The 15,664-nt window shown below is 32.6% G+C and overlaps 1 protein-coding gene across 1 annotated transcript; it reads right to left on the bottom strand.

Moving 5' to 3' along the window:
* Positions 1 to 4,872: 4,872 nt before the first annotated feature.
* LOC139486879 (uncharacterized) lies at positions 4,873 to 14,926 on the bottom strand. The gene is made up of 6 exons (XM_071271939.1): positions 14,767 to 14,926; positions 10,183 to 10,360; positions 8,585 to 8,670; positions 7,689 to 7,778; positions 5,728 to 5,742; positions 4,873 to 5,307 (listed from the first exon to the last, which is right to left on the bottom strand). Exons 1-6 carry the CDS (start codon positions 14,840 to 14,842, stop codon positions 5,063 to 5,065), a joined length of 690 nt encoding a protein of 229 aa, XP_071128040.1. The 5' UTR covers positions 14,843 to 14,926; the 3' UTR covers positions 4,873 to 5,062.
* Positions 14,927 to 15,664: the final 738 nt, after the last annotated feature.

The raw sequence follows: 15,664 nt of genomic DNA, 5'->3' as shown, positions 1-15,664 counted from the left end.
TCTGTTAGGAGCTCCAGAAGCTGACGAGGTTGTCATAATTGGAGTGATAAATGTGGGATTTGCCATTGACTCGACGGGGATGATACCGTAAGAAGGCACTGTATTCAGCATTGGAGAAACTTGATAGAATCCACTTGCAGCCAATTGTTTCTGTAATGGTGTGCTGCTCTGAACCAAATCTTATTGACTCATAGTAGATGGTAAGTCTGCGTAAGAAGACACATAAGCCTTTTGATGGTATCCTTGATTAGTACTAGAGGTTTATAGTATGTTCTTAAATAGAGATTGTTGTTGAATAATTTAAACTGTGTCATGCTGGAGGTCCACGGGCCCTGACATAGGACTTTTGACTTAAGGTGATGGTTCATACGAACTACAATTGGGGAAAGACCCAAGGCATTGATTTTGTTGTGTACTTTTGGTAAACTTGCGTTGTACTGGTTAATGTCAAATTTTGGCTTAGATGATGTGTCCATTGCAGGAATTTTAACTTCTTCATTTTGATTGTCCACTAATTAACAACAGATACCAGTTGTTAGAAGGTACCCTGCTGTTCGAATGCACTTTTAAATTGAACTGTGTCTCCTTCCTCAGTTGTTGTCAGCTTTGTCCATCCGTTTCACTACAACATTGAACATCTTATTGGTCTGACCATCAATTCCGCCAAGCAATTACTACTAGCCTTTGTTGTCTATCCTGTCTGCAGACTGCTGATATATTGCTCCAATCTGTTCGTTATTAATATTCATTGCATCTTTCTGTTCCGCTTGAATCGTAATGAGACCAACACATATTTTATCAATTCGCGCTTCGTTCTGTTTTTTATTGCGATAAATCTCAGCTGTTCTTTGAGCATTAGATTTTCTGCTAAAAATTCTTGGAACAATTGTTAAAATAGTCATTTCTGAGCTGTCCTCTGTTAAAGCGTCTTTAGCTGTGGGTTTCCCCAAGTGATTCAGTATCTGCCATTTCAATGTTCTTGTCCTTGTTGTCCTCAATTCCTGCCATTTCACTGATATGTGTTTAAATGATTCTCAATTCACAGTATAGTATCTCAAATTGCAAAATATTGCGACCCAAGAAATAAGATAGGCACTGAGTAATATCTTAAGGCAGATAAATCCGAAATTACAGCTTTTATGTGTGACCCAAGACAACAAATGGTGCAGCTTTTAATGAAAGCTACTACTGCAGCTTTTTATGAAAGCTACTACTTCGCGTATGAAATGACAAGCAAGGAAAAATCAAAAAGGACAGAACTGGGACAGATACTAAATGACACTATACATCAATAAAATGCTTATATTCAGGTCACTTCTCAATAATGAATATTTGATTATTTTTCAAGGCGGTCATTTTTTAAAATAGCCGCCATTTTGTTTTTCAAAGATAGATCAAATAAAAATCTTGCTAGGTACACCAAGTCATTCAAATATGTTGATTTTTGTGCTTCCAGCATCAAATCCACTGTGGTTTGTGCAATACTTGAAAATATTTTAGAACGTTTGGCAGCCATCTTGAAATAAGCCGCCATATTGAATTTTGAGGCTGTGACCATAGCTTATATTGCTCAGTACACAAAAATGTAGCATCATGCAAAAATTGGTGCTTTCCTCATTATTTGAGCAATTTTTTCACCGATCGGCCGGACTAAACAACACTGGTTGTATTAAGGGCAAACTTTTGTTCTTAGAATACATTTCGTGTACATTGAAATGGTTCAAGTTGAAAATGGTTGTACCGTTTATGCTATAAGAACTAACGAATAATGTAAAATTATGGAAATGTAGTATGTTTGCAAATGAAACAGCAATCAACCTCAGTTCAAACGAAGTGAGTGCTTAGAAGGTATAGGTAAAAGAGGGACGAAAGATACCAAAGGGACAGTCAAACTCATAAATCTAAAACAAACTGACAACGCCATGACTAAAAATGAAAAAGACAAACAGACAAACAATAGTACATATGACACAACATAAAAAAACTAAAGAATAAACAACACGAACCCCACCAAAAACTAGGAGTGATCTCAGGTGCTCCGGAAGGGTAGGCAGATCCTGTTCCACATGTGGTTCCCGTCGTGTTGCTTATGTGATAACAAATCAGGTAAATAGTCTAATTCGGTAGGTCACATTCATGAACGGGAAAGGGATTGTTACGACGTAAGGAATATTAATACAAACATTGTTCATATCATTTACTTCACTTTAATTATCAATTAATATAGGTGTTCCGGACCATATGAGTATTTGGACCATACGCGTATGGTCATGACCATATGTATATACTCATATGGTCCGACCATACGCGTATGGTCTGACCGTACGCGTATGGTCGGACGATATGAGTATAATACTCGTTTGGTTATCAACGGGCCGGACCATATGATGAGTATTTGGACCATATAGGTATTTTTTTTTTTAATTTCATTATAAAAGTTTCATTAATATAAAAAACTTTTTCTGAAAAAACAATGCTGGTTAAAAGACAATGCATTATTTTTATAATTCAAGTACTACGTAAAAATTAAATATAGATGCCATAGTTAGTTTTCATCGCTAATTACATTCTTGGGGGAAGGCTTGGTTGGCATTTACTTCCACAAGATAGCATAGCTTTTTTCCATTTGCAAGTCTTGGTTGTGCACGATCCTTTTCATCTACACCTTTTGCTTGCGAGTGAAAAGCTATCCTTTTTGTAGCTGCGTACAGTGATACAGAGGTCTTTAACCGTTCCGATATGTGTACGGTGTTTTAAAGCAGCTCAAGATCTCAAATATCGTAACATGACTGCAATACACCATATTCACAAGACATCTTAAATAAACTATATTACTTTCCAGTGACTTCTTGTGTAACGGTTCATTAAGACATATTTGGAGTTTAGGGTTTTAGTCGACATTCTGCCAGTCACTCGTAATAACAAATCGGTATATGACCATCGGTAATGACCATCGGTAATGACCATCGGTATAAATGTGTTTATTATAGTTTTGACAAGTAAGTTAAATTAACTATGTGAAACATGTAATTTTTATTTAGCTAATCTTTTTATTATAATATAATAATAAAATTACCTATATGAAGGCGTCTTTTTAATGAACGAGATATGAAGAGTTTAGAAGTATTGAAAGTGAACTGTAACAGAGTTTTAATTACCCCGACCATATGCGTACGGTCCGACCATATGAGTATATATCCATATGTTCATGACCATACGCTTATGGTCCAAATACTCATATGGTCCAGAACATAGGCATGTTACTTTCACGTTTATTTGACTTTTTCGTTGGTCATCGTATTCCTACAGCATGTACAGTGTTGGGTTACTTTTTCGTCCCTTTTCAGTTCATGGATTTTAGCGTTCCTAATGAAAAACTACACAATAAGGCCGTTTGGACACACAAATATCAAACATAGGATATTTTCATTAACATAAATTATTTGGTGTTATGCACGGACTGTGAACACGATTAAAGATTACTAGAAAACACCCGCGAAATCGCGGGCATATACAGCTTGTGAACTGTTGTAGAATGATTTTTTTGTAAAAGATATTACGTATGGAGAATTTCATGAAAGGTACCAAAAGCCTTATTAACATACCAATGGTAGGATATGAATCATGTATAAATTACTAAGATTGACTTAGACTTATTTGAGGGGTGGTCGGAGGGGTCCTGATCCCGAAATCCCGAGATGCAGAATTAAAGAAATTCATATCCAAAAATCCCGAAATCGAAAAATATATTCCCGGATTCCGTAAGGATTAATCCCCAAATCCCGAGCTTGAAAACACCCGATCCCGACGCCCCGAAAAAGGTCCTGCCTCCCTCTAATCTCTACCTTACTTTCATTTTTGCCAAATCACTATTTTCCCTTTCAACCATAAATTTGTATGCCCCATTTATGGGAATTATGTTTTCTAGTCTGTGCATCCGTGCGTTCGTTCGTTCGTTCGGTCGTCTGTCCGTCTGTCCCGCTTCAGGTTAAAATTTTTGGTCGAGGTAGTTTTAGATGAAGATGAGCATGTTTTACTTATTAATATATATGCAAGTGGTATGACCCCTTAAATAGTAAACATTTCAAAGAAAACAGTAGACTGAATCAGGGACTTTCTATACTAACACTGAAAGCCCCTGACAGAATTCAGAGAGTCTCTATATATTAAATTAGTATAATCGTAGCTTACATGTAATAGTTGTGATTCTTGCGATCTAAACACCATGATATGGAGAACGCTCTGAATGGCTTATTTATTTTCCATTTTTGTTATCTATCATACGATTGGTTGTACTTGTGTCACATGTTTTACTTATTTTAATATATATGCAACTGGTATGACCTCTTAGATAGTAAACGTTAACATTTCAAAGAAAACAGTAGACCGAATACAGATAGTCTCTATATATTAAATTAGTATAATCGTAGTTTACATGTAGATAAAATAATTGTCCTTTATAAGGAGATATAATAGTTGTGGTTCTTGCGATCTAAACACCATGATATTGAGAACGCTCTGATAGGTTTATTCATTTTTCATCTTTGTTATCTATCATACGATTGGTTGTAGTTGTGCATGTTTTAAACCGGAAGTCTTATCTATGACTAAAATTCAGTCTGATGACGGAATCATATCCGGACTCCTTTTTTGTCGTTTTTCTCCCAAAATAACTCAATCTGAATAATCATAAGAATGGATGACAAATGCGACTATGCATGTTACCTATAGGACACAGAGGCATGATGATTGATTTATTGTGGAAGGAAGAGAAGCGACACACAAAATGAGGTCTTCTCGTTTAATAGTATAGATCTACTAAAAGAAAGAGAAGGCTCCAGAGAGTAACTCGATTGAAAAGTGACAAAACTGTGAAATCAAATAGTTTTTATTTGTCTTCTTTGAATCCACATATTTTGATTTGTTATGAACTATGTCACTAAGGATGTCGGTGATTTCTCATGTCACTATATGATGACACTAAGGATGTCGGTGATTTCTCATGTCACTATATGATGACACTAAGGATGTCGCTAATTTCTCATGTCACTATATGATGACACTAAGGATGTCGATGATTCCTCTTCCTGCAATGACTGCGATAAACACGAGTCGTTGTCTTTGTTTCGGAAGTACTTATAGGCACACTTGTTGTTAGTTCAGGCGTGGTTGTTGTTTGTTCAGTTGTGGTCGGTGTAGGAATTGGACATCCAGAACCTTTAGGGATGACGTCATACGCACTACATGCTTTACCAGGTGAGGGGCACATTGAAGGTATATCGCAGGATTGATTCGGTGAGGGTAAGTCTGAAACATATTCAAATTATTGATATTTCTGTAATGTGTTCATTAACTTTTTTTGCCACAAGTAATTATGTCATGGATTCATGTGAACAGAATGAAATATTATGTTTTTTGTTTTTTTTTAAATATGTTACAAGTTTTGATCGAACTGAATATTTAATTACATTTCGATGAAGTTTGCATGCATAATAAAAATACTTTTTCTGATTCTTTTGGGGATTGTGCCCCACACTTACACATGCCACAGTTGCATTGGCAGACATCTACACGATATAATCATGTCCTTTGATGTTAAAACAATAAAGCTTTTTTCAAAACTGTCAATGAAACTGGCGAATACACAAGGTGATGAGTTATTTTAGTTGGGTATTTTTTGATCGTCTGAATTTATGAAGTGAAACAGAAATGCCTAGATATACTTACCAGGTGATCCTGGAACTGCAAAGTAAAACAATGATCATTTTATAAAGATACAAAAAAAACAAGATACCAGGAGTATCACTCAGTCAAACAATGATTTTTATACAAAGATACAAAGACAACAAGATACCAGGAGTATCACTTAGCCAAACAATATACATTATACAAAGATACAAAGATAACAAGAGACCAGGAGTATCACTCAGCCAAACAATGATTATTATAGAAAGATACAAAGATAACAAGATACCAGGAGTATCACTCAGTCAAACAATGATCACAATACAAAGATACAAAGATAACAAGACACCAGGAATATCACTCAGCCAAAAAATGATCATTATACAAAGATACAAAGGAAACAAAATACCAGGAATATCACTCAGCCAAAAAAATGATCGTTATACAAAGATACGAAAATAACAAGATACCAGGATTATTACTCAGCCGAACATTGATCATTATACAAAGATAACAAGATACCAGGAATATCACTCAGCCAAACAATGATCATTATACAAAGATACAAAGATAACAAGAGACCAGGAATATCACTCAGCCAAACAACGATCATTATACAAAGATAACAAGATACCAGGAGTATCACTCAGCCAAACAATGATTATTATACAAAGATACAAAAATAACAAGATACCAGGAGTATCACTCAGTTAAACAATGATCATTATACAAAGATGCAAAGATAACAAGATACCAGGAGTATCACTCAGCCTAAAAATGATTATTATACAAAGATAACAAGATACAAGTAGTATCACTTAGCCAAACAATATACATTATACAAAGATACAAAGATAACAAGAGACCAGGAGTATCACTCAGCCAAACAATGATTATTATAGAAAGATACAAAGATAACAAGATACCAGGAGTGATATGAGCTGGTGATCCTTTTCCGACTCTTCAAAATTCAAGAGTCTTTCCCAAATTTGAGTGAATTATACGGTCTTCAAAGTACCATTTCGATTCCTAACATCACTGAAGAGCCATTAATTTTCAAAAATATTGTGTTAATTTTTTGTTAACCTTATGTTTTGGGTAATTCATCTTTTCCACAAGTTTATTGTTTTCTGTTTGGTATTGAATATAATTAAAATTTTGTTACATCTTGTGATCTGTTTATTTGGCAATGTCAGTCGACATCCGTTTTCGTCCTGCTAGTCAAATGCATTTTGTTAAAATATACTTTTTCACTTTCCTAGTCTGTTGGAAATGTTGTGAGTGTTGTATTTGAACCCCTCTACCTAGGAATTTGTTTTGGATTCACACGCGTACGTATAAAAAAAATATCCAACTCAATCATAGGTTTGAACGTTGTTTTAAAGTTAGACTTGTTTATATATAAACACGACGGTTCCATTTGTTGAGCAGTATATGTGTAGCTTTTCGGAGCACCTGATATCATTCAATGGTATGCTTTGTATTTTTCAGTCGTTAGTATTTCTATTTTGTGTGTAATGATTATATGTCTGTTTGTCTTTTCTTATTAGCCATGGCGTTGTCAGTTTATTTTTGATTAATGAATTTGAATGTCTCTTTGGTATCTTTCACGACTCTCTTTCAAGATATTATGTACACATCTATCCTGGATAAATCTTTTTAAAAGGAGAATCTAAAAATAGAAGTTCAGAGTAGGGCTTAATTGAGAAGTTTGAAAGGAAATAATATATGATGCTAGTGCTTTACACTCATAAATAAAACCAGTTCGTTTAATGAAATAAATGAGGTATCAAAGTGTACTGAAAAGTTATATAAAACAAGCATTGATATTAGGTGTGTTCAGACTTAACATGTATCGCTTTGATTGATGTATCACATCACATTCTTATCTTCAACGGTATTGTTTATAAAACAAAAGAAATTTCAATATACAAAGGATGCATGCTATGTTGTGTTATAGAATGAGCAGATTTTAAATATATAATTCGTAAAACTGTCCTTACCTTTAGCTACCGCATAGACAGTTGGCATTTTACAGACTTCACATATATCTGTAAATTCTCCCGTTTGGTTGGCAAACGTTTTGGCTTCGTCTAAACGATAAAGAACGTTTAGTTATGGAGTGCTAAATGCATTTATTATATACTTAGTAGTAAATACAGATAAATTGTATGTGTTATACAATCATTGACAAGCGTGCTGTATCAGCCACCCATGATGGTATCGATTGCAGCCACTGTTGCAAAGGCTTTATGTTATCAAATCCCTAATCTGTATGACGTCATGTCAAACCTATAATCTTTATGACGTCATTTCAAACCTCCTTATCTGTATGACGTCATGTCACATAAAAAACATCTACTTTAGGTATATTTTATATAATAAAGTGTATATGATATGGCTTTTTCAATATCACACACCGTATCAACCCTCAACCATGTCTCGGGTTAATACGGATGCGATATTGAAAAAGCCATATGATATTCTCTATTTATATCATAGTTGTAATCTTGTTATTGCTGTCCAAACGAATATCATAGCTAGTTCGGGATTGATTGAAAGTAAAAGACCCCTGTCACTAGTTGAAGAGTAGACGTTAATTCCTGTTATTTTTGAATAATTGGGCTTGCGTCTTATTGACGTGGCCTCTTTAATTGTTATCCCTGTGGCGCAATAAAAAAAAACTCGAACGATGTATGTAAAAATGTACATTACGTCTTAACTGCTGATACTTGGTAGGTCGAATCACAAAAAAAGATATTTTGCCGTTATTGACAAAAACATGTATCGAATTGGGTTTGAATGTTTGTATTTATATCCTTAACAAATAAGACATGTTTAGAAATGCCAGAAACATTCTTACAAAGTGTACTGAGTTCATTAGAAAGTTACGACTTACCTCCTATTCCGAATGTAAACATTAAAGGAGCACCTTGGAGATTGTAAAAAATCGGATAACATGAGAAGTCCTCAGAACCCTGTAGTCTAAAAGTATAAATATCAATTTGATTCGCAGCTAAAGATCAATATACACCCATTTCTCTTCCGAAAGATCACTTGCATACCATTTCAATTGATATCATCATTGTGTAAAGGGGTATAATGCTCTTCAATGCTCTTTAACTTTGTACTTGTTTGGCTTTATAAATATTTTGATATGAGCGTCACTGATGAAACTTATGTAGACGAAACGCGCGTCTGGCGTACTAAATTATAATCCGGTTATTCAAATCATTTTTTTCCTTTCACTATTTAACCGAAATATTTAAGTTTAAGTAACTCCCTTCCCTTAGGTGTTTTGTACTCCCTTAAGTGTTTTATAGTCCCTTGAAATATTATTCTGTCGGTCGATCATGCAATTTAATACTCAAACACATATTTTCTATTAAGTTTTTTTTTCTAACATATCTATCCAAGTCAAGAAGTGTTGATGACTTAAATCCCGCACATAAGGAAATCTTCAATAACAAACATTATTCTCTCAAACAATGCATAGTGGTATCATCAGAGGGAAATATTCAATGACAAACATTATTCTCTCAAACAATGCATAGTGGTATCATCAGAGGGAAATATTCAATAACAAACATTATTCTCTCAAACAATACATATAGAATAATAGGTAGTTGAGTTTTTGATACTGACTATATCATGAGGAATATCTAGACGAGCCCGTTAGTGCGAGTTAAGATATTCAACATGATATAGTCAGTATCAAAAACTCAACTACCTATTATTCTGTTTATCGGTAATTATGACGTCAAGCAATGTTATGACGTCAAGCAATGTTATGACGTCAAGCAATGTTATGACGTAACGCAATGTATTGCCTAATATTTTCAGTGTTACAGCCAGTACGTTGATACTCGAAAATATTAGGCAGGAAGATCAAAGGGAAAATATACGAATTACCGATAAATAGTGATATCATCTGAGGGAAATCTTCAATAACAAACATTATTCTCTCCAACAACACATAGTGATATCATCTTAGGAATATACTACTAAAGTAATGAGCATTAAGAAAAAACAATTATATTTTGAGGTTCCAATGATGATACACTAGATTCTGAATTCGACAAGTATTCTCTGTTCGACAGTTATTCCTAATTCGACAATTATTCTTAGTTCTACAATTGATATTTCCATATTGATGCTAGATTTCAAATTCTAAAACAACTACAATTATCAATGAAAAAGAGAGAAAAAAACAAGCCAAGATGAGAAAGCCAGTACTATGCACCAGGGAGAGATGTTTTATGATTCCAAAATCAATTACCTAAATGTAAAACAACACATCTTCAATGCAACGTTTCCGTAGTTGTATGCAATTAAAAAAAAACTGGCTTAATGAATGGTGATATCCTCAGAAATTAACAATCAACTGGCCCCGGTATCGACACATTTGATGATTATTTTATTTTTTTTCTGTTTTCAGAATTTTCAGGATTGAGTAAGTCTTTTATTTATATTAAAGAACTGTAATTAATAACATACCGGACAACAAGGAAGCGTTCTGTTATTTGATGACACAGCCATGTCATTCCGACGTTAGTTGTATATGTTTGGCAATCAGTGTTAAACTGCCAATAATCAAGATGAGTACCAAACGTAGAAATTGAAAATGATTGGTTCGACCATGGACTTGGAAAGGTACATGGAAATTCCGTCACAGCTGAAATGAAGAAAGAATTATCAAACGCAATGTGAGTGTAAAGAAAGTATCTGAATACAAAATATTATGTGTATTATCTATCTTCACTAGGAACATAATCATGCTAATAGTAAGAATATGGACATCATATTATTGGATTCGGCAATAGACATTATCAAGAAAACTCCAACATAGCTGTATCCAAATGCAGTTTATTAGAGAAATAGGTGAAATAAAATATTCAAACAAGGTAATATTAATTTTACAGAATATTTTCGATCTTGTTTAATATGAAGTTAATAAAAGTGTTAATCCAACAACTCCAGATAACTTATATGATCCAAGTATAAAATTGTCTAATCTGTCAAATTTCGATTTCAGTATTAACAGCTAATACGAAAATCTTTAGATCACTCTACAAGAAAAACTTTTGATGTTTATCTAAGCTTTCTATAAAATTCAATTCTACGTAGAAGTTAAAGGCAGAGTTTGGGGGTGGGAGGATTAAACCCGTTTCTTCGGATCCAAGGTTTTTTTTTATCGTATTAACATTTAAACAGCCCCTCTATATTTCCTTCTGAACCCATATTTTTCTAAACTAACATCAATACATTTTTGGCAAAAATTGACCCGTCCTCGCCCTCAATTCCGAAAAACATTTTGTTTTGCTATCTACTTCATTATAAACGTGTTTTAAAATTCTGTCATATCCCTTACACACCGTTCTGATGTCAAAAAAATCAAAACATTCAAAACAATCAACAAGATTTTGAAACAAATATCGGAATTCTCAGTAACGTTTGACTTACACTAATAGCTAAATATTGTCTATTTATATTAATTTTATATAAAAATAAATTCAAAACGTTCAACATTTGTTTTTAGTTAAACACATTGTATTTAATACTGTTCTTTACCAGGAACGTACTCATGATAATAATTAGAATATGGATATTATAAGTTATATGGTTCGCTACTGACCCCATACGGATCCATAGAGGGTTAGTAAAATCCATAGGGGGTGAGGCCGGAGGCCGAGTCCCCTATGAATTTTATTCACCCTCTATGGATCCGTAGGGGGTCAGTAGTTAACCGTATAACGAATTTATCGGACGCTGGACTTTTTCTGCGGCGTTTTGTTGAAAAATAAACAATGAAACACAACAACATTAATAGATGACGTCGCAATTAACGCGTCATGAACCCCATATGAAACTTACTAACCCCATACGGTCTCATAGGGGGTCACCACGTGACGGCATTTAACCAATCACAACGTGATAATTCATCTGTGGTCCGATAAAATGATATTGTATTCGGCAATAGACATGATAATGATAAGAATATGGACATAATGATATTGTATTCGGCAATAGACATGATAATGATAAGAATATAGATATAATGATATTGTATTCGGCAATAGACTTGATAATGATAAGAATATGGACATAATGATATTGTATTCGGCAACAGACATGATAATAAAAAGAATATGGATATAATGAAATTGTATTCAGCAATATACATGATGTTAATAAGAATATAGATATAATGATTTTGTATTCGGCAATAGACATGATGTAAATAAGAATATAGATATAATGATATTGTATTCGGCAATAGACATGACGTTAGTAAGAATATGGATATAAAGATTTTTTATTCGGCAATATACATGATAATGATAAGAAAAAAGTAAAATCACAAAAATATTGAACTCCGAGGAAATTTCAAAAAAAGGAAAGTCCCCAATTAAATGGCAAAATCAAAGTTCAAACACATCAAACGAATGGATAACAACTGTCATATTTCTGACTTGGTACAGGCATTTTCTTATGTAGAAAATGATGGATTGAACCTGGTTTTATAGCTAGCTTAATCTCTCACTTGTATGACAGTCGCATCAAATTCCATTATATTGTCAACGATGCGTGAACAATACAATATGGACATAATGATTTTGTATTCGGCAATAGACATGACAGTAATAAAAATATGGACATAAGGATATTGTATTCGGCAATAGACATGATGAAAAAAATCTCAACTCCAACAGAGCTGTATCCAAAAGCAGTTTGTCAGAGAAATTAACAAAATAGGTAAGAAAAGTATACATACAAATATGATTAGATAATAATTCTACTCTTAACCTTAATTGTACAGAATATTTTCAATATAGTATGATATTTAGTTAATAAAAGTGTTAATCCCACAACTCCAGATAACTTAAGTGTTCTATGTATAAAATTTTCAAATCTGTCAAATTTCAATTTCAGTATATGCAGCTATCCCGAAAACCATAAGAACACCGTAGACAAAAAACTTCGAGAAAACATTTAAAAGGAGACTTCTAGAATACGAAATATAATTACAATATCCCGTTTCTTCGGATCGAGTTATTTGCATTTTGTTAACATTTAAACAGACCCTCTATATTTCCTTCTGAACCAACTCATATTATTTTCTAAACACCCATCAATTCATTTTTGTTCCGCAATGTCGAATACCACTTGTTACCCGAAGCATTAAGTGACACAATCTTCAATTCTGAAAAGTCCATTTAGTTTTGTAATTTACTTTATTATAATTCTGTCACATCCTTTACTCACCGTTCTGATGTAAAAAAAAAAATCAAAGCATTCAAAATAGTTTCAAAACAATCAACAACAAACAATTATTTTACCTGACAAATCTTAATAACGTTTTACTTACACTGACTGCAAACTATAGGCTAGTTATATTAATTTTGTTTGAAAATAAATTCGAAACGTTCAACATTAGTTTTTAGTAAAACACATTATTTTAAGTGAAACCAAAGGGCACAAATGCTTTCAGTACCAACATTCTAATAAAATATTTGTATTTCTATTACTTATTTTAACATACACGTCTAAATATAAACTACAAAAAAAGGAAGAAAGAATATCAAAGTAATATGTTACATGCTGTAACTAATTAGAAATACCTCCAACAGTTAAATAAACAAATATTCATGAAAAATGTAAGGTTTATAAAATTCTATAATGTAATCAATCGCAGGATGACCGCCTATATGATACTTGAAATTCCTTATAATATATTTTTCATTTGAATTATCATCAATGAAACAAAATTTTAAATATAACAAATTAGGATATGTTAGTAAAACAACAATTCTGAATGAAATGCTTATTAATCAATCAAACGCTAATGCGTGGACTGAATTGAACTTCAAAAAGCATTTGTTTTAAAAATAAATTTTAGATCTTAAATACTTCTTTTCCTGGCTGATAAAAACAAAATGAAATATAACAAAGAAATCTTCAAAAACAGCTGTTCATGACTAAACGTATCTGCGAACGATAAATTGTTATCTCTTTCTAACAGTAAAATGGAATTAAAAACCTGACAATCCAGTCAAACGCACATGAAAACACTTGGAAGAAAGTGCATTCCGCACAGGTGTACAGGTGTAGCCAATCGAAGGACACATATTAAAAATATATTCCTAGACATGAGAAGACCGTTCCTAATAAATAGATGATAAAATTCATATCACTCAATCTTTTTTCAATGTCTCACAATTGTAGTCAATAACAAAATTTGCATTTATATGCTACATACAATCAAACTCAACATATATTGCAGGATTAAATTTAGAATTTACAAAAAAAAGGCAAAATAAGGTACGAAGTTGAACACAATTAAGGACCAATAATTCCTAAAAGCTTTGTCAAAGACAGATCAGGTGATATATTCCTCAGGTAAATCAGCCTTAAGATTTTAAAAAAGTTTCAAAAAGTTTTGTCAAATACAGCTTAGATAAAAAAAAAAACAAAAAAAAAAAGGAACGATAGATACTAAAGGAAGAGTCAAGTATGGCAAGCCGTTCTCGTCAAAACTATGTTTAAACCCTTTTTTCGAAAAAAATACACACTGAGTTTAAAAACCTAAAATAACACACTGAGAAATCGAAATTACACACTGAGATTTAAAAAAATACAGTGAGAATTCAAAATTACACACTGAGATTTAAAAAAATACACTGAGATTTCAAAATTACACACTGAGATTTTAAAAAGACACCCTGAGATGAAATAAATTGAAAAACACACACTGAGAATTGTTAATTACACACTGAGATTTCAAAAATACACACTGAGATTAATATGCAAATTACTAATGAATATTTATGAGATGAATAATTCTCTGTGTAATTTTCAATTCTCATTGTGTGTTTTTCATATTTGTAATCTCAGTGCGTCTTTATGAAATCTCAGTGTGTTTTTTTTTTAATTCTCAGTGTGTAATTTTTAATTCTCAGTGTGTAATTGTAATTCTCAGTGTGTAAATTTTTCGAAAAATGGTTTAAACATAGTTTTGACGAGAATGGCTTGCCATAGTCAAGCTCATAGTTTTATCATTACCAGATAAAAAAATCTTACCTGCAGAAACAGCAAAAAAGAAGAACGAAAAATAAATCATACTTTGACTGTGATTATTATCTGTTCTATACGACATGTGTCTCTCAAATCTCTCAATTAAACATACGATTTCTACTTGTTTTATGTAGTAATCATATTGTGCAGATGTGACGATCTACCAAGACGTTTACGACTTCCTACGCAATAAAGTATAAATGATGCGTAAATGTACTTTTGGGAGGGTTTTTTTAATTTAATGTATGTGTCAAAAACCTATAATCAACTTCTGAAACTGAATACAGTATTTGTTGTCTAAGATTTGGTTGTCAATCACAATTGTAATTATTCACTTTGTGGAAAGAAGGAACGTGAGATGTAAAATTCACATCTTTAAAAAAAAAATTAGATAAATCCACAAATACCCGAAACATTTGAGGTAAAACAATAGGTAAACATTTCAATGAAGGATATCGTAAGTTTAAAATTAAACCAGTTTGTGTTTTCAGAGACATCAGTGGTAGATAGTTGTTGAATATGATTTGTATCAAAAGTAAAACGTATCAGCTCTTTCAATTGTAGTGTGTATTAGGATTGTTCATTTTAAAATACTTTGACCAGGGACATTCATGAGAGACAATTTTGTCAAAAATCTTGCGCAGTTGAAATTGTCCTTTGATGGTTTTTGACGTTTTGATTATGATTTATACAAACAATAACACAATATAGTTTACAAACATGTATATAGCAAACTATATTATAAGATATTGAAGGAGTAGTTTATAAGATCAATTTATAGTCGTTGAATTTAGTATCATGCAAATACATTGCAGTTGTTATATACAAGAAGTACAAGTGATACAATACTCAAAACTCCCAAAAGATTAGCAGTATGATGAACAATTAACACATTAAGATAATA

Source organism: Mytilus edulis, chromosome 8, assembly GCF_963676685.1.
Source record: "Mytilus edulis chromosome 8, xbMytEdul2.2, whole genome shotgun sequence".
Taxonomy (NCBI): Eukaryota; Metazoa; Mollusca; class Bivalvia; order Mytilida; family Mytilidae; genus Mytilus; species Mytilus edulis.
This window is presented reverse-complemented; position numbering and strand designations above follow the sequence as displayed.

Bases quoted from the DNA above. Each gene is read 5' to 3' on its own strand.
- LOC139486879 (XM_071271939.1), bottom strand. From the start codon at position 14,842: ATGTCGTATAGAACAGATAATAATCACAGTCAAAGTATGATTTATTTT. The intron at 8,671-10,182 runs GTATGTTATTAA...TTATACTTTTAG, and splicing joins GAACGCTTCCTTGTTGTCCG to ACTACAGGGTTCTGAGGACT. The intron at 7,779-8,584 runs GTAAGTCGTAAC...TTTATCGTTTAG, and splicing joins GTTTACATTCGGAATAGGAG to ACGAAGCCAAAACGTTTGCC.